Below are 18526 nucleotides of genomic sequence, written 5' to 3'. Positions count from 1 at the left end.
ATGTTACATTTTAAGAGACTAGTTTTCCCAGGAGTGAAAAGGGTCTTTTTTTAAAGAAGAAGAGATCCCGCACTGAATTTACGTGTTTGTGTAAATGTCACACATTGATGTTCTTTGTAGGGAAAGTGGCCCTGATTTGACTCCACTACTCCCCAAACTCCGGGAACAGTGACTCACACAGGGCGTTTCCACAGCAGCCTCTTCAAAACTTCAAATGGTAAAGAGACAAAAGGCCATTTCACGGACACAAGAGCTCATTTGCATCGCAGTGAGGGGTTGCCCTTTTGATTTAAAAAACATGACACCTTTCTCCTTTCATTATTCTGTTTTTACTGTCTGCCCCTTTGTGGGAGTGTGGGAGGTAGCGGAGGTGTTTGGTCAGGGGGAAAATGTCCCGGTCCTTTTGTTGTTGGACATCCTCCCCCACTCTCTGTTGCCGATGAACTGTTTGGGTAGAGATGGTTTCAGTGGTCAAGGCCCCATTCGGCCTCACACCGATGTCCCACAACCTCAACTGGCAGGTTGGCACGTGTCTGGATATTGATTTATAAAACTACTATCGGCCTCCATCACTGAGCAGTTTAACATGTATGATGCATTTTCAGAACAACTTCGATCCAGCATGACCAGATAAACATTAGCACTGGTATACTAAGTAAAATACTTGTTCTCTATCAATGCAGATTGTCGATGTTACTGTAAGGGAAGATGCAAAGGGCGTTTTCTTTCAAACATTTTGATCCATAAAATAAACAATGAATTAGTCGAACCAAGAAGATAATTGTCAGATTAATCACTAATGACAATGAGGGTTAGCTGTGAGCCTAAACTTTTAACTTAATATTTCAAACACCACTACACACTGGAGGAAAGTTAACACAAGAAAATAAGGCTGGAACAATATACTGGATACCAGTGATGGGAAACCGATTAACCATAAAGTACAATGTATATTGGCAGAAGGCCAATATACAACAACTTTCTATTCAAGCTTGTCCAAACAATCTAAATCGAGCCTAACAAAGAAATAAACAATGCTTTAATTGCTCCACTAGCACTACACATAACGGAAGGCAACGCCACTCACACACTTTCTGCTCTGAGAGCAACAAGAAAAAGGAATCAGCGTTCATTTTAATGCCCACACATATTGTTAATAAAGATCATACGCAGAAGTGCATGTGTGTGGCTTTCTCACCACCGCCTCTCTTGCATTAAGTCACCACAGGCAGGGATTAGGTGGATTAACGACGCCGAGCATTTCTCTAGTCACGTGGACACTGAGCATCATGGGAACCCACACGTCCTGATGGAGGACAGCCCGTCAGGAGGGCTTCATCCTACTCCTGCCAAAGTTAGTCTACATTCCACCTTGAGGTTCATAGACAAGCTGACAGCGGAGCTGCTTTGACTGTTTCTGTGTGGTTCTCTTTGGCTATTTCAAAGTGTGTGCGCTTGGTTTGGAGGATGGTGATAAGGGCTCAAGCCCAGGTGTTCAAATCATCACACAATCATGACACTCATATATTAATTTCCCCTTTCCCACTATTCTCCTGTGCGGTTTCCCGAGCTCGTACGCAATCATGCATCCCTGAGGGATTTACCTGAGACCACACACACACACACACACACACACACAGATTGGATTAGCCTCTTTAGGGTTAGGGTTAGGTGCCCAGATGCTGCGGGGTAGGTCATGTGATAACTGACCTGTACCTGCCAAGGAGGATTTTTCTAAAAATGTATTGAGGGATATTACTACTATTTTGTTTTTAAGTTTGAGCCAATAGTCGTGGTAATTTTCTATTTATATGCTTTACTTTCTCCCTTTTGAATCTTTTAGAAGAGCGGTTTTTCATTCAAGCAAAACAAAACGACTGCATCAAAAATAGCTTGAGCTGAATAATCTATCACTGTAAATGTAAAACTGTAGTATGGTTTTGTCGTAACCTTATTTCCTTGCACTGTCTTCAGCTTTCTCACATGATGAATGCAGTAATTTACACTCTGCTCACAGTCATCATTCACAGCAAAAATTTAATTTCCCAAGGAAATGAACACAAACTGCTTGAAGGTGAAATGCAGACTACAGGTAGAGTAAATGGTCTGCAACAGAAAATAACATCACTCTTTTCCTCAGTTACTTTAAATGTTAGAAGGCAATACTTTCCACTTAAGATGATGACAGATTTAACGTGTGTGTGTGTGTGTTTAGAGGGTTGCTACCCGGGAGGTTTAGAAGGAGTTGTGTTTGTGTGTATTTGTTGCTCCATTCGTAGTGTTTTCCTCCTGACTAGCACGGTCGTGTCTTAGCTTGTTTGATGTGAACCCTGACTGGGAGTACAGAGCGGGCTAATAAAAAATGTGTGCCTGCTTGAGGCGCACTGGGAAAGCACACTGGTGTGTTTGCAGTAAAGAGTGAAAACGAGCCAAATGGTTCTCAACCCACACGGCTTTTGACAAGCGTCGGCGGCGGCAGGCCGGTTTCTTCTGCGGTCTTTATAACAGTGGTATTTTATTGAGAATAATATGTCAAGATGGGGCGTAATGTTGTCTGCTGCCATTGTCTATCTACCCTGTTTGTCAGTGCTTTGCCTCTCCCCTTTCCTAACTTCCACTCCCTCTCTCCCTCCTTTGTCTCTCCCTTTGACTTGCTGAACCTCCACATAGAAGCAGGTGTTTATACGTACACATCATTTAACAAATGGTGAGTCAGTAATGACAAATGGATGCTCGATTACTTTTTAGGCGTGGCGGCACATTTCTTCAGCTAATGTGTTTGTGTGCTATCTAAGCTGTATTGGGAACCAAAAGAAAAGCTTAGTCCAAAAATCAAAACAAAGCAGAGCAGTCATTGAAAATGCACTGTTGAATACTGACATGCTGAGTTTTTTTGCTGGAAGTATATTTTTACATCCACATTCCACCCATCTCTCCTCCCTTAACCCGTCAAAATGTTGAAAATGACTCATCTTTTTGATCCCAGTAAAGTAAAATGCGATCATAGATCTTGGGGCAATCCACCCAACCCTCCCCGTCATATAAACCCCTCAAGCTCGACTAGCACTGACGCTTACGTGAGTCTTAAGGTGTGTATCCGGGTGTTGGTTCGCACATGAATCATCAATATCATCAGCAGCAGCTGACTAGAACTTAATCAACCTAAGGAGAAAACAAGTAATCCTCAGAGCTTCAGTGTCTTCGTCACCTGACCCCGAGCCTCTCCTTCATGTGCAAACATGTCAAACCGCGTAAGCAAATCACTGTCAGTTATTTCGTGTGGCCTTTAGGGAGGAGTTCAATAACTCAAATGACAGCAAAAAGAAAAAACAAGAAAAGCTCCGATGCACAGCTTTTGCTGCCAATAGAACAAACCGGTTCTAGGATCATGCAAATAAATGTGCAAGGATGATATTTGTCGTGTTCCTACTAGTTTTGAGATAAATTTAGTCACCTGACCCCGCGACTGAGCCACAGCCCAGTGCAGTAAGAGGGAATAGTAAAGCCTCCAACGCTTGTTTATCCCGGACCCGAATATGTGTATCTTGTGGTCAGGTCGTCACTACCTCCCTTGTTTCTCTGTGCCCCTCATTTCCTCCCAATCTCTGTGCTTCTCGTACATACCTCGAGCCAATCTCACAAAGGAATGAGAGGGAGGCGAGCAAACAAGCCCGTGGTGGTGCAGAGAGGGAGGAGTGCAGCACAAAGACTCGGAGATGGAGGAAGAAGGGGAAATGAGGTTGAATCTGAGGCTGTTGTGCCTGCAGGACCAAATAAAGAAAGTCCAGGGTGTATTTGTTTTTCTATAAGAATGAACATCTGCATATGTGGGTGTATCACTTTGTTCTTTTGAGGTTGTTTTTTTTTACGATGTGTTTGCGCATCATGAGCTTGTGCGGCTGAATGTCCGCATGTGACTGAAGCTGTGTTCGGTTTGTATGCGTGTGCGTGCAGACTCGGCTCTGCAGCCCGTCACACGCTACAGCCAACTGCTGATTACACAGCACTTGTTTTGTCCTCGCTCTGCTCTGCCCTGCGCCTATTATCAGCCCGGGAGCCTCCGCAGAATTACACAGAGAGCTTTGTCTAACACACTGTTACTCAAGACTCCACTTCAGCTGTTTTCCCCCTGGCTTACCCCCCCCCCACCAGCTCCCCCCACGCCCAGTATCTCGGTCAGACATTCCGAGTCCAGCACCCAGCGCTCATTCCCCTGATCTCTCTGTTTACCCAGCCTGATGACATTACGACAATCAAGAGGGGATCAGCTCCGTTCCGCTTCCTGTCTGGAGGCTCCCCGGTGTGTGTGTGTGTGTGTGTGTGTGTGTTTTAGTGCACGCAGGGCTACTTTCCTGCGCTCTGACACCCTTTAGCATCAGGCGAGTGTTAGCAGGCCGTGACTGATGTCTCATTTAGGAGGTGATGAGTTGACGGATGCGAGCACTGCACTGCAGGGCAATTGTGTGCACAATCTGATAATGCAGTCGTTCTGGATAGTTGGTGTCCATTTTCTACGCAGAGGGCTTGTTTGTTGAAAGGTGTTCCTGATTCCTGTTTGCTGAAGGAACTGCTGGGCTTGGTAAATGATGATAGGAAACAGGGAGGATGGTAGACTTCCTTTTCTGCTCAGCGGTTTGGGAGGTAAACAGTGATGAGAACTGATGGCAGTAAATCACAAAACTCATTCAACAAATCCGGTAGAATCTTAAAAGTCATATTTTGTTATATAATGTATATTGCTGTTCACATGTGTCTGTAAAGCAGTGGTAGTGTAGTTGATGACGACCCAGCGGTGTGTACCTTGAAGAATAAATGATTCATTCTTTGTTGAAAGGCTTTGGTCTCAGGAGGCCTGGATGAGCGAAGCTTTGCCCTCAACCAGGAATGTCCTGGTTTGTGAGGCATGACGGACAGCAGTTCTTTTTCCTACTCTTTCTCTCAATGTGCAGCCTCTTAGTGACTCAATGGGCACCAGAGCAAAAAGCCTTGTGCACAAATTTAATCAAACCACTACTCGTTTAACCATCAACCAAGCCAAACATTCCCAAGTCGCAATTCATTTGTCTCCTGTCTGAGCCCCTTTGCACCCAGTAGCCGCCGAGCATTGACAGGCAGATCTGATGTTGCTGCATCGCATCTAGCACGTCCGATGCCGTAAATGACGTGTTCAGACCAAAGAAGTTCATGAGTAAACCGAGTAGGGCAGTGAGTGTCTAACTTAGTCAAGTTAGCCACAAAGCTACACATCTTATGTGGGATCTATAATCACCAACCATTAACCTCCACTCCTCTCTCGTTCTGCCTTTTTGTTCTTCTCCAGGCGCTAGCAGCCAATGCAGGCACAGGGTTTGCCGTGGCCGAGCCGCAGGTGGCGATGTTCTGCGGAAAGCTCAACATGCATGTCAACATTCAGACAGGCCGCTGGGAACCCGATCCATCTGCAACCAAGAGCTGCGTCGGAACCAAAGAGGGCGTGCTGCAGTACTGCCAGGAGGTGAGTCACTGTGACACAGACGCGTCTCATCGGTATCTGCAAAGTGGTGAGATTCAAGCACCAGACGGTTGTAAAAGGGCAAAAACAAAGTGTGTTGTCATCATAGGTACAGCCAAGGAAATTACTTAATTTCCCATAGTTGTATTAAAGCTCCTAATTTTGTGGTATTTAGTTGAGTATTAAGTCTTAAAACTGGCATATTTGCTATTCCTAAACTCTCTACGGTAAAAGCACTTGACTTTTCTATCTTTTATGTCTTCCGATCCCTCAAAGCGCTGTGCACTGCAATCATACACAAATGTACAATACAGAAAGAGTCACACATGTTCACACTCACAGCGATTTGGGTTCAGTGTGTTGTGCCCAAGGACACTTGGACTTTGAAGGACACTTTGACATGCAGGAGGAGCATTGCGATTAGAGGGCGACACGCTCCACCTCTGAGCCCCAGCTGCGCCTGTTCTATTTTGAGAGGCGCTGGAAGATTTTGTTAGTTAGTTATATATCTTTTTTTCCCCCCGTTTTCAGTTTTTGGGCTATTAAATAACTAACCCTAGATTATGTCAACACAGTCTCACAACAGTTAGCTGAAAAAGTGAAGTCTTGATCGAAGGAACGTTCAGGCATAACAAAACACTTTGCTAGGTTTGGGAAAGACGGCACAAAGGCATCATATTACAACAACACGTGAAGACCGGCCTCCTGGTCGAATGCCCGGGCTTTGTTTGACCCATCCACTTCCCTCTCATCTACCATGTTTTTTCTCAATGTCACAAGCTTGAAATGTTGCTAAATCATGTGGAATCGTTTCATTTGTGTGTCCCACCCTAAAAAGATCCAGACTAACTTTATATTGGTATCGTCTTTATTGTGCCACCACGTAATGTGTTGTTAGCAAATCGGGTCATTTCATATAATTCTGTGAGGACGGGGTTATGACAGTGAGAGGAATTGAACAGTTCTTCTCACTGTCATTTCCTCTGATAGCTGTCTCCGTGACATCGATATTCTGCCTCTTAATTATCTGTTACTTCTAAACCAAGTGATTGCTGGATTGTCCGTGTATTCTGCAGCTCTCCAAAAAAGAAAGTAGGGTTGTATATATATATATGTGTGTATATATTCACGAAGCCATCGCCATTTTGCTGGCATTTTGGGAAAGGGTCAATTGTATTCTCTTTCATGGTCGATGGCATCTGGAGACTGTAAAACACGGTTTAAAGAATCCTATTGAAGCTCCACTTATCTCGCTCACAAATGCCTCTCTCATTATTTAGTCCATACTTTCTGCTTCTTCTCCCAACAGATGTATCCCGAGCTCCAAATCACAAACGTGGTGGAAGCCAATCAGCCAATTCGAATTGAGAACTGGTGCAAGAAGGAGAAGAAGTCGTGCAAGGGCCACGCCCACATTGTGGTGCCGTACAAATGCTTAGGTAAGCTTTTACATTGATAGTAGTTTAAGGGCTGTACGTGACCTTTCATATCAAGTGTGCCCCCCCACTCCCCCCCATTTGCCCTTCATAGACCAAGAAGAGATTATGATCGTATTTAGCCGTAGGGAATGAGCGCAATACCGGGTCTGATTCAGATGACTAATCCCGGCCCTCCGCTGCAGATAAAGTAGATCCCGACTGGATGGGAGCTAATGTGAATGGATGCAGGGGGGTGGAAAGGTGGGGAGTGAGGGGGGGGGGGGCATTATTGCCAGCGAGGCTGTTGAGCAATAAAGCACAATCTTATTTTCTCCCTCAGACAGTGGCCATAAACTCTCACAGACACACAGGGTCAGCGAGAGGGAGGTCTGTGAGGAGGCCTGCTTTATTACTCCCCGTGTCTCCATTTGCCTGTGCCACCATGCACACCTCCCTCCCTCCTTTTGTCTCCTGCAGCCTCACTGTAATCAGCAGTGGCAACGTTGCTATATCCTGGCTTATTAAATGTCAGACGAAGCCTCAGACTTTGCTGGCCGCGTCGCGCTTCTGCTGCCTCTGAGGATTCCAATAACAGAAATACGGCCCTGAAACAATCCTCCACTTTGTACTTGTCCCGCTATGTCAGCGAGGAAGAAACATCTTCCTCTCTGTTTTAAACGCTTTCCGGCACCCTTCCCCTGTCCAAAAGCCCTGTGCTGATTGAGTTGTGCCGCTTTCAGGGGGGGAAAAAGCCATTAGCAGTCGCACTGGACTGTGAAATGGGCCACCGTTCAGGAGCATTTTTGGCAAACGCAGACGGGAGGCTTTCGGCAAATTCACGGGACAACAAACGCCACAACTGGAGTGGCTACTCTGTGGCTGAGGCGGGAATACAGATGAGAAGAGTTGACATGCAGAATCGGTCTCTAGAATCCCCTCAGTTTGCTCTCATCTTACATCGGGAAGCTGCTCCCCTCCACCTGCCAGGCGCGATGGCCTCTGTCTTATCTGTTCGTCCATTCCGTTCATCAACAAACCGAGACCGCTGATTGTGACTCAGCAACAGCACCATGTAATTCAAGGAATCAAATTACCTAATTTAATATCTTCATTGCTTGTTCTTGCACATTGTTTGTCATCATTGCGAACGCACTCATGCCTTTATCAAATTACAAAGGCCTTCTTGGCTGCTCTGCTGGTTTGCAAATGAGACGTCTGCACAGAGGGAACGGAGAAGACAGATTGAGAAGGAGAAATGAACATAAGGTGTTGGCAAGAAAAAGGGTATTGAGGGTTCCTGCTTAATGATGTAATGGAGCATGTAAGGGGCTTAATCGGAGCGCTGTGATCATGTGCTCTGAGCCACGGCATCCCTCTAACACCTCACCGTGCCTCACCTCTGCAGCTCAGCACCTGTCAGGCCTCTCGATCATATTATGTGCAATGAGGGGTGCTGTTGAACGATTCATTATTTGTGATGTTCGCATAGTGTTACAGAAAAGTGGACATCAAAGGTTCTGCCTGGTATTCATCAGAGTACATTAATTATAGTAGAATCAAAAAGAAATTAAAAAAGGACCAAAGGGATGTGTGGTCTAGCCTGAAGGATATGATTAAAATGTCCAGACCAGTACCCATGTCAAGTTAATAGGTTTATATGAATAATGGAAGCGCCACAGGAAGCAGCTCGGTGTAAAAGGAGAGCATCTCTCCCCTGCAACGGCTCGGTCACGAAGACAAATCCCTCCATGTTTCCTGTGCCCAAACAATGGCATTGGAAATGAATGTGGTGTTTTTCCCATGGCACTTTAATCCCTGCAGCATGATGTCTTTGTCAAACAGCAGACGATTATTTTTATACACTTTATTTAAATTATTACATCTAGAATTGTGAGAGCAGTGGCAGCTGTATGGCGGTTTTGTGGGGGGGGGGAATGCAATGAGACAATACAGATTGTGTTGTGTTTGAAAAGGGGTATTTGTTCAAAACACATTTTCTGGGAAAACACCAATTTGTTTTGAACCACAACTCTTAAATAGAAATTCTGTTTTATTTCACATGTATTTCAGGGATACTGAGACTTATTCTTAGTTCTGATTTGCCGTCTGAGCGACCTTCTACCCAGTAGACTTTTTCAATAACGTTTTTTCAGGGTGTGTTTGGACGTAGAAATGAGTTTGTAACATTTACAGACATGCCGCATTCTTTTCCCTTTCTGTTGACTGAGCCTCTTGAGTTGTCACACAATGCCAACCCTCCGATATAATCAGAAAGGCTGCGTCTGGGGATTGTGTTTGATAATGGGTACAAACTCGTTCCTAGAACTTCACGCACTCCTTTGCATCTGAAAATGTTTTGGAAAGAGCCTGAACTTTGATATAGTTGCCATCACAATGTGACATTGTCAAATACTTAACATTCTGTGAAAAGTTATCCAAAAGTAAGACTTTAGCAAGTGGCACAGTGTTGGTTAAGGCTCGGTGTTGTGTATGTTTAAAAATGTTCTGTATGGCAACAACTAACACTAGATAACAACTACATCAACGTTGACGTTTAAAAATACTTACTTCCATACAGCATTGTATGATTAGAAAACTGAGAAAAACATGATGGGGATTTGATATAATCTATTACAGATTGAATCATTTTTCACATCTCACACCGATTACGCTAATTTTCCTTACAGCAGTCTTACGTTGCAAGGTCCTTGAAACACAATCGCTGTGCTGTGTATGATTTGGTTGGTGCTTAATTTAATCCACCATCTCCCAGTAGTGAAGGTATCATTGGCACATTTGGGTGTATTCTTACCTTCACACCCCCTAGATTCTGCCAATGCAGCCAATTCGGGGGACAGGAGAGCGTTAGGGAGGGAGAGTGATCGACGGGAAGGTTAAAGGAGGATGAATCGAGTAGGTGGAGAGGAGGTCACAGAGAAAGAGAAGTACATGCTCTCATACACACACACACACACACACACACACACACACACACACACACACACACACACACACACACACACACACACACACACACACTGTGTGCTTGTGAGGCACAGCTGCTCTCCAAACACCTCCATCCATCACCCACTGCAGTGTGACTGCATATTACGTCTGCATGAAGCCCACTCTACCGCCTCCCAAGCAAAGCAGCCTGTGAATGAGAGAGAATCAGACGGAGATGAAATGAAGAGACAAAGTGAACGAATCAGTTAGCATCCAGTGTGCAGGATTTGGAGCTGAAGGTGTGCGGGAGCCAGTCTCTTCCTTCCTGTCCCTCGAGTGAGTTTAGGCAAGCTATAACAATACATCATATTTCATAAGCATCTTAAAATATAGAAATACATTACTCATTTCAATGCAATGAATTCAAGCTTTGTGAGAATGAGTTTCAAAAAGTTTCCATTTCATTTTTGATCCAGAGGTGATATTTTCAAATGTGTGGTTTTAGTCCAAAACCCCAATATTTTCCATTTGAAACAATAAAAATATGAGCGGAAAAGGTGTCAAATGTTCTTATTTGACAAGCTGCAACCAAACATGTTTAGCATATCCAAAGACAATTTGCAGCAGTAATTAAGTGCTGCACTTTTCATTAAATTATGAAATCACTTTTCCGCCAGAGGTGGACACAAAGCAGAAGGGCGGGAGAACGAGGGCCCGCGGGGATGAGGGTGTTGTTTTAAGGTGGTTACTGTATCTCCTGGGCGGAGATGAACAGCAGCTGCCGAGCCCTCTGCTATTTCCAGCCCTCTCCTCTTCCTCTCCTGCCCTCTCATTTTCCAAAGCACTGCTTTTTCACCCTCTGCAGGCCTGCCTCGTATAAAGTGATCCAGCAGCTCTGCCTCAGGCCGAGGTCCCGGCAAACCAGTAAATGAGCAGTTATGGGAGGCTCCCGGCCCTCATCGTAAAACCTTTACACCCTCATTTGTGTGTTTTCAGCCCCCCCACCCCCCCTGTTCCTCAGCCGCTCTGATCTGGACTTTGCCTTAAACCTCCCATTCATCCCTTCCTCTCTCCGCCCGGATTTCCATCTGATGGCCCGTGGCTCTACCTGAGCTTCTTGATTCGCCGCCAGCCAATAAGCAGCCGCTGTCCTTTTTAATCTTTCTTATGACCTCTTCGCCATATGCTTACTCACGTTGTTTTCAACGAGCAGCTATTCATAGAAATTCACAAGATACCTTCCATGTAATTTATTTTGCCCCTGATCTCCTTTCTGTCACCTCGTTCTATGAATAAAACATCTCTGAATTGAATTCATCAGGCAAATTATATCATTGACCTGCAGGGAGTCGCAGTGTGAAACTTGATTTTTTCCATTGCCATTTTGATTGCAGAGTTATAGGTTGATGATGAATCGCGGCTTCAGGTGCACTGGCAGATGTTCCGGTGTCAAATGCCCTTTCTGTTATACTGCGTTAAAGGACCAGGCATCTATGAATTATTTAATCATGCCCCTTTTTACACTCATCTCATCTGCTATTCCTTTTTTTAGCCGATTTATTGTTTCTAACCCCGGCTCTGTTGTTAAGCAGCGAGCTGGCAGGGAAGTCGTTTTTTTTCTCCCTCTGGACAGATTGTTGGTGTGACTAACAGGTGTATCGGCCCTTGTGATTTTCTGTTACAGTGGGCGAGTTTGTGAGTGACGTGCTTCTGGTTCCAGAGAAGTGCAAGTTCTTCCACAAGGAGCGCATGGACATGTGCGTCAGCCATCAGCAGTGGCACGATGTAGCCAAAGAGGTAAGGAAGGAAACACCTCATAGGAAACGGCGACCGAATGTCTGCTATAGAGGAGCAATGGAAAACTAAAGTCACGTGCCGAGCATCAATTTGACTTTTAGAAACTAAACAGCTGTTCGGCCTTTTTTCACTGGCCCGCTGGTCACGCTTTTATTACTTTCCAATCTTTCCTATTCCCTCCTTCATATCTTTCCACCTCTCTCCGAGGGCCTGTGATCACAGGCTGGCTGGGAGCCCTCACAAATCAGCTCCTAATCACATTAGTGCTGCGCCCGTATCCAAGCTCCCCTTGGGGGCCGGTCTGACTAAGACATTCTGCTCTTGTCTCACCCTGCCTTGTGCTTCTTAGAGTACTCTTAGATGTCTGAGGATCATCTGCAGCCCTGGACAGTCATGACATTCAAAGCTGCTGTAGCCAAGCAGTAACTAATCTTCGTAGTGGGCAAGAAAAATCATTTGTATGTTAGTATTCTGTAGGTGGATAGATGCAAGTGGCGTACGCTGTGTCCTCGAATAGACTCTGGTTCCCTTTCTATCTGTAGATTGGTACATCTAAAGGAAAAAGAACGCTGCATCTTATAGTAAAGGTCGAAGTCATTCAACATACAGGATTCAAGTTTAAATACAAAGGAAATCCTTTTCAAGTAATGCACAGGTTTGGAATGAAGAACACAGACATTGGATTACAAACATGTATTTTTTATTGACTTTGTATTTCACTAGATCCATTTTATAGTTCACATAGAGCTGGATGTATAAATACTGTTCTTTGTTGCTTAAAAGTAAACAACATGTTTCACCAAAAACTACTATCCACATTTAATGTTGTCAACAGGTTGGTGAGACAAATTAAAACAAACATTCAGCCTGATTTATTTGATGATGTTTGTTTGCTTCTTTAGGAATCAAGTTTGTATAAAACCATAGCGACCATTTGACTTTGAAGTAACGTTCTATACGTGAACTAGGTGCTGTGCTCTGGATAAGAAGAAATTATTTAATACTATCAGCGGGGAGAACATGCCCCCTTTAACTTTACAATAATTTATTCAAATGAATTCATTTCAGTTCTTTTTAGTCTCAAATCTAGAGGACCAAAAGACAAGAGACCTTGCAGCATGTCAACAATACCATGTGACTGGATTAATTAAACCCCCACATCCTCCGTGACTCACGCGCTCCTTCATCTGTCTACGTAGTCCTTTCCCTTCATGAATAAAGGTCAAACAAATGTCACCTTGTCAAAACCAAAGTTGATACCTACTGAGGGCCGTGAGAGGCCTAGAAACCCCGGCAGCTTCACAGGTCTGGAGCTTCTGGGCCTGATGTTCGGTGCGCGTCATCACTGGCTGCCTCCTTCCTCCCCGTCAGGCTTGTGCCAAGAGCTCCATGGTGCTGCACAGCTACGGGATGCTGCTGCCCTGCGGCATCGACAAGTTCCACGGCACCGAGTTCGTGTGCTGCCCCTCCACCCACACCGCAGAGCCTGCTCCACCTTCCCTGCCCACCCAGGAGGACAACGAGAAGGAAGAGGAAGAGGAGGAGGAGGAGGTGGAGGATGAGCAGATTGACGAGACCGACCTGGATGGCGATGATGCCGTAGAGGACAGGTGAGCGGTCTGTGGTTCCGTCCATGGTCTCGGCGTGCCTTTGAAACATTGCGAGCGTGATATGCGTTCTCCTGCGTAGAGGAGGTTCTACCGGCCATCTGGATGAATGAAAGTGTCCTGACATTGACCCGTAGCAGCTGCTCTGACTTGTTTGATGAATCTCTTCTCTTCCTGGCCTCCACTCACTCACTCAATCACCTCTGCCTCCATCCCTCCCTCAGTGAGGCACCAGCCGATGAGGAGCCCACACAAAAGGAGGAGCCAGAGGACGAAGGCGAGGAAGATGAGGAGGAGTACCACTATGTATATGAGGACGAGGAGGTGGATAAGGAGGACGAGTATGAGAAGAAAGAGCGCAGCAAAACGTCAGAGAACCAAGATGAGGACAAGACTCTGCAGGAAGTGAAAGGTTTGTAACGAGGAGGATAAACTATGTGTACTCTCCTCCTCCTATCTCTCCTTCTCTCCATTATTGGCTGCTTGCCTGCCACTTAAATGTAATCAAACCCATTTAACTTTTAATCTATAGGCAGTTATGCTTGAATCTCAGGCCGACTGTAATGAGATAAGTGTATGCATCAGCATTACCCCTTTCTTCAGCTCACAGCAGACACTGGGACGCGCTGTGCGGCTTTATCAGAGCACCAGGACAAATCACCCCCAGTTATCTGAAGCCAAACTGACGTCAATTCCTGCACGCGTTCCAAAAAAATAATAATTCTCCGGTACCCTTTGTAATCGCTCAGTTTAATCGTACTCGTGAATGTAGCGGATGTGAGGAGTATTCGGTGGCAGCGTTTTCCGAGTGTGTTGTTGTTGAGACTGGAATAAAGCGCTGCCCCCGGTGGCCCGATGATCTAACAACAAGCTTTCCCCCGGCAGCGGTGTGCGCCCTGGAGGCTGAGACGGGCCCCTGCCGGGCCTCCATGCCCCGCTGGCACTTTGACATGAGCCAGAGGAAGTGCGTTCGCTTCATATATGGAGGCTGTGCCGGCAACCGCAACAATTTCGACTCGGAGGAATACTGCATGGCCGTGTGCAAGCGCCTGAGTAAGTCTCACCAGACAGAGGCTGGTTTGACAACAACAACAACACTCTCTGGCTCTTCCTCTCCCTTTCTGTGTCTCTGCTGCAGACTCTTCACTGAAAACACCTTGGGTATCCATTAGATTCATTATTTAATGGATTACCGATGTATATTGGATGTCACATAGCATCGAGATCTTTATATCCTGATGTGGTCATTGACCGCACATTCTTGCTCGTTCGTTTTAGTTAATTAGTTAGTTAATTATATATTAGTATATTATATATTAACTGGAACTGTTATCTGTAGATCTATTTTGAAATTAACATTTGGTTTGTAGCATTGTGCTCTTCCAGGGAATTCTTGCTCAGATTCACCAGTCCTACTTATAATGTAATATTTAATAATTAATCATGATTCTTTCCATTTTCAACAGTTATGTCCTGTCCAGCTGACTTCTCATCTGTTTAAACGCAGTTCTTGGTCAAAGCCAATTGGTCTTTTGCATATGAGAAGAAAAGAAAAACCAAAAAGCTCTAGCAGTAAAGGTCAAAGGAGGAGCAATGCGTTATTCGTTAACTGACCTCAGGTGAAACGATGTTTGCGAGCCTAGAGCATTATAGTCTTTGGGAGTTGAGTGAGTCTTGCGTGACTGTACGCAGGGAACCAAGAACAGAGCCCTGTGGCTCCCCCCCCGACACGAGCCAGCCAGCAAACACAGAGACATTTCCATCAGTGCTGGAGATGAGATCTGTCAGCAGAAAGCCAAAGCGAAGATGAAAGGAATTTAAGAGGAAAGACTGTCAGATTCTCTTACATTTATCTGAGTTACTGAGTTTGGAGGAACGCCAATGAGAGCAGTGCTTCTGTCAGGATTTTTGTCCAACCTCACACTGCATTCCTCTTCCTCAATTTTCTCTCTCTCTCTTTGCAGTATACGTTCTGTCTTTGTCTTTCTTTTTATTTCACTCTCTATATGTATTTTTATCTGTCTGTCTGTCTGCTTGGTTGTCGGTTCGTAGCCTCGTCTACTCACCGTCTGCTTCTGAATTTGCAGCCATGGCACCGACTTCTCAGCCGACGGATGATGTGGATATCTACTTTGAGACACCAGCCGACGACAAGGAGCACAGTCGCTTCCAGAGGGCCAAGGAGCAACTGGAGATCAGGCACCGCAACCGTATGGAGAGGGTGAGTTACCAGGTCGAGTCAAGGACACTGCTCCCCTAATTAAAGGGTAAAATGTGAAATTTGTCTTGCTAAATTGTACAATATGAACACGACAAAACCATTCAGGAAAGGGTTCTTGTTTTAGTTTTAAGTGTACAATGATGCAGCTTATTACAACCAAGAACTAACCGGCATGTGGCTTGAAATGTGTGCAATATAAATTAACAGTACAGTAACAGTAAGTGAAATCCTAACAAGCTAAAGTGCAGACCAGTTGTGAGTTAGGTTATAGAGTCCTCTCAGCTGCTGATGGCTCTAATGGCAGTGGGGAAAAAATAGTTTTTTAGTCTGGTGGTCCTGCATTTGGCACTTCTGTACCTCCTGCCTGAGGGTAGAAGAACAGACCATGTTGGGGGTGGGTGGGGTCTTTGAAAATGGAGGCAGCTCTCCTGTGAACCCTGCGGTGGTAGATGCTCCGCAGAGAGGGCAGTTGGGTCTTGATGATCTTTTCTGCACTAGGAATAGAAGCCCAGCGTAAGGTTAGCCCTGAGCATGGACTGATAGCGTAACCCTTACCTTTCTAACCCATACCAGTGTATGTAGAACACAAACGCACAGTTGTCTCCAATAATGATTGAGGGGTCAATTACACTTTTCAGAACTGGAAAACAGATTCATTCAAAATGGCTTGAAGCTTTCTGGGGTTCATTTCGTCTCTCTCATTCCAGGTAAGAAAAGAGTGGGAGGAAGCCGATCGCCAGGCCAAGAACCTGCCCAAGGCTGAGCGGCAGACGCTGATCCAGGTGAGACACCGATCCTTCCCTACGGGAGTCACCCCTTTGTCCCGTTGTTTGGGTGAGAAACGACGGCTTAGAGGCCCTGGGTCCCTCGCTCCCTGTGCCATTAAAGATCTCTTTTTTCCTGGCTGCTCTGTCTTTATCACCCTCTGGCTAAATGTGGGCGCTGGAGAGACTTCTATATCACACCACCAGTGAAAAGTTTGGACACATTCATTCCACTCATTCGAGAAAGTGTGTGACTTTTGACTGGTAGGCGAAGCCTCCAATTCCCTTGACAATGCTGACAGGCGACACGAGTGAAACGGGGAGGAGTGTTTTCTTATTTCTGATCCAAATGGCTCTGTTATGCCACTCTATTTAGCCCGCATATACATTTTTAGACATGTGTGCGGTTTTGTTTGTAGCACTTCCAAGCCATGGTGGAGTCCCTGGAAGAGGAGGCAGCCAGCGAAAAGCAGCAGCTGGTGGAGACTCACCTTGCCCGGGTGGAGGCCATGTTGAATGACCGTCGCCGTCTGGCCCTGGAGAATTACCTCGCTGCCCTGCAGGCAGACCCCCCCAGGGTAAACAACACACTCTGAGCTCATCTTTTATCACTTCCTCACCTCTCCGTGTCTATTGCCTTTCTCTGTCCACACAACACACACATTTCTATCATACAGCACTCAAATGTCACATTACTGGTGGCCTGTGGCTAATCTCATGTCCTGTCTCTGTCCACTCCAATTCATCACGAGGAGAAGGGGTTGTTGTATCCAGAAAAACACACATGCCCAAATCCCTCCATGAGCACAAAGTCAATCACATTTAAACCCACAGTTAAAATCCTTTTATAGTTATGTTTTTTTTTTAAATATTCCTCTTATCTTTTCAAGCACAGTTTTGCTTTCTGTTTAAGAGAACTTGTGGCTTTTCTAACCACCAGTTTTAGACTTGTCACCCAAAGGGGACTGAAATATTTACATTTTGTGCTCATTTCTAATTACCACCAGTCGATTCAAAATTGTTAATTGCATCATCCGCGGTGGGAAGACTTGTCATATAACAGATTATTTTTGTACCTCACATTTGACACTGTGAGTTGTCGGGTTGCATTATTTTCATCTTATTTTTAATCTCAAATATCACAAAATGTGATCACTAGTATTTTTCGAGGTCGTATCGGTTCATGGTTTATTGACTGAATCAAATAAACCAGAAATCTGAATGAAAAAAACTAGAGTGTGTGCAGACAATAAACAGTTTCAGAGATGAAACTGCTGTAAGGTCACTTACTATAAATTGACACGAGACGTTGATCCCTCTCAGTTGGTATTGCACAGAAATGATTTATTGTGGCTTTTTACCACCTAACACTAGAAACTACCCCTCTTCTTCCCACTCCATGTTGCGCTCAGCCCCACCGCATCCTGCAAGCCCTCAGGAGGTACGTCCGCGCAGAGAATAAGGACCGCCAACACACCATCCGCCACTACCAGCACGTCCTGGCCGTGGATCCTGAGAAGGCTGCTCAGATGAAGTCGCAGGTCAGTGTTTTATCCGGATGTGACACTGGTGAAAACAGTTCTCAATTAAGGTCTCAGTGTTGCTTGTTCCATTTATCGAAAATATTCCATTTAGAAAGAAAGAAAAGCATCAAATCCACACATTTGAGAAGCTGTAACAAGCACACGTTGGGCATTTATGTTGAAATCTATCTAAAATGTATACTGTACAATTAATCATCAGTCCTTTAGGTCTTAATAGTTCAATTTGGTGCTTTCCCACAATTGGACGTTTAGCAACATTCCTACGACAAACAAACTGTATTAGAGGCCGTGTCACTGAATGTGGAAGCTCATGCAGAGCCACTCAAGCTCCTACACTCCTCCTATTCCCTATCACACAGGGGAGGGATAATGATGTCTCAGCCTGCGCTTTGCCTTGTCTCGCAGTGTGTAGGAGGTAGAAAGAGTGTGTGCGTTTTTTTGAGCCTAGGAGGAGTGAGTAAGCTCAAATGACGGAGTCAGGGCGGATGTTTCATTCACTTAAGCCTCAGCCGAAGATTAACATTGCGCAGGTCTTGTGTAATGCTGGACTCTGAGCCGCTGCGCGGGGATTTGGCTGCAAGCTCCTCTGTTAGATGTAACCGGCCTGTTTGTGTCAGGGCCCTTCAACACCATCTGTGGTCATCCTCAAACCAGTACCGATAGCACAGCAGGTGGATGAAACAACATTGCGTGGCGAGGAAAGCACCACAGTGTTACTATTTGGATGAATCGTAGGAT

General features: G+C 45.2%; 1 protein-coding gene across 4 annotated transcripts in view; it reads left to right on the top strand.

Annotated features, from left to right (window-relative positions):
* Positions 1-18526, top strand: part of aplp2 (amyloid beta (A4) precursor-like protein 2) — a 44641-nt gene that overhangs the window by 16360 nt on the left and 9755 nt on the right. For all 4 annotated transcript variants that reach the window (XM_040174899.2, XM_040174891.2, XM_040174908.2 and 1 more), the window contains exons 2-11: positions 5321-5494; positions 6801-6930; positions 11540-11652; positions 13024-13262; positions 13484-13671; positions 14145-14312; positions 15347-15480; positions 16188-16262; positions 16664-16822; positions 17657-17785. In XM_040174899.2, coding sequence (XP_040030833.2) covers positions 5321-5494; positions 6801-6930; positions 11540-11652; positions 13024-13262; positions 13484-13671; positions 14145-14312; positions 15347-15480; positions 16188-16262; positions 16664-16822; positions 17657-17785 — 1509 coding nt within the window. The remainder of the gene's footprint in view (positions 1-5320; positions 5495-6800; positions 6931-11539; positions 11653-13023; positions 13263-13483; positions 13672-14144; positions 14313-15346; positions 15481-16187; positions 16263-16663; positions 16823-17656; positions 17786-18526) is intronic.

Source organism: Gasterosteus aculeatus, chromosome 1 (genome assembly GCF_964276395.1).
Source record: "Gasterosteus aculeatus chromosome 1, fGasAcu3.hap1.1, whole genome shotgun sequence".
NCBI lineage: Eukaryota > Metazoa > Chordata > Actinopteri > Perciformes > Gasterosteidae > Gasterosteus > Gasterosteus aculeatus.
Note: the sequence above shows the minus strand (reverse complement) of the source record. Positions and strands in the feature narration are given on the sequence as shown.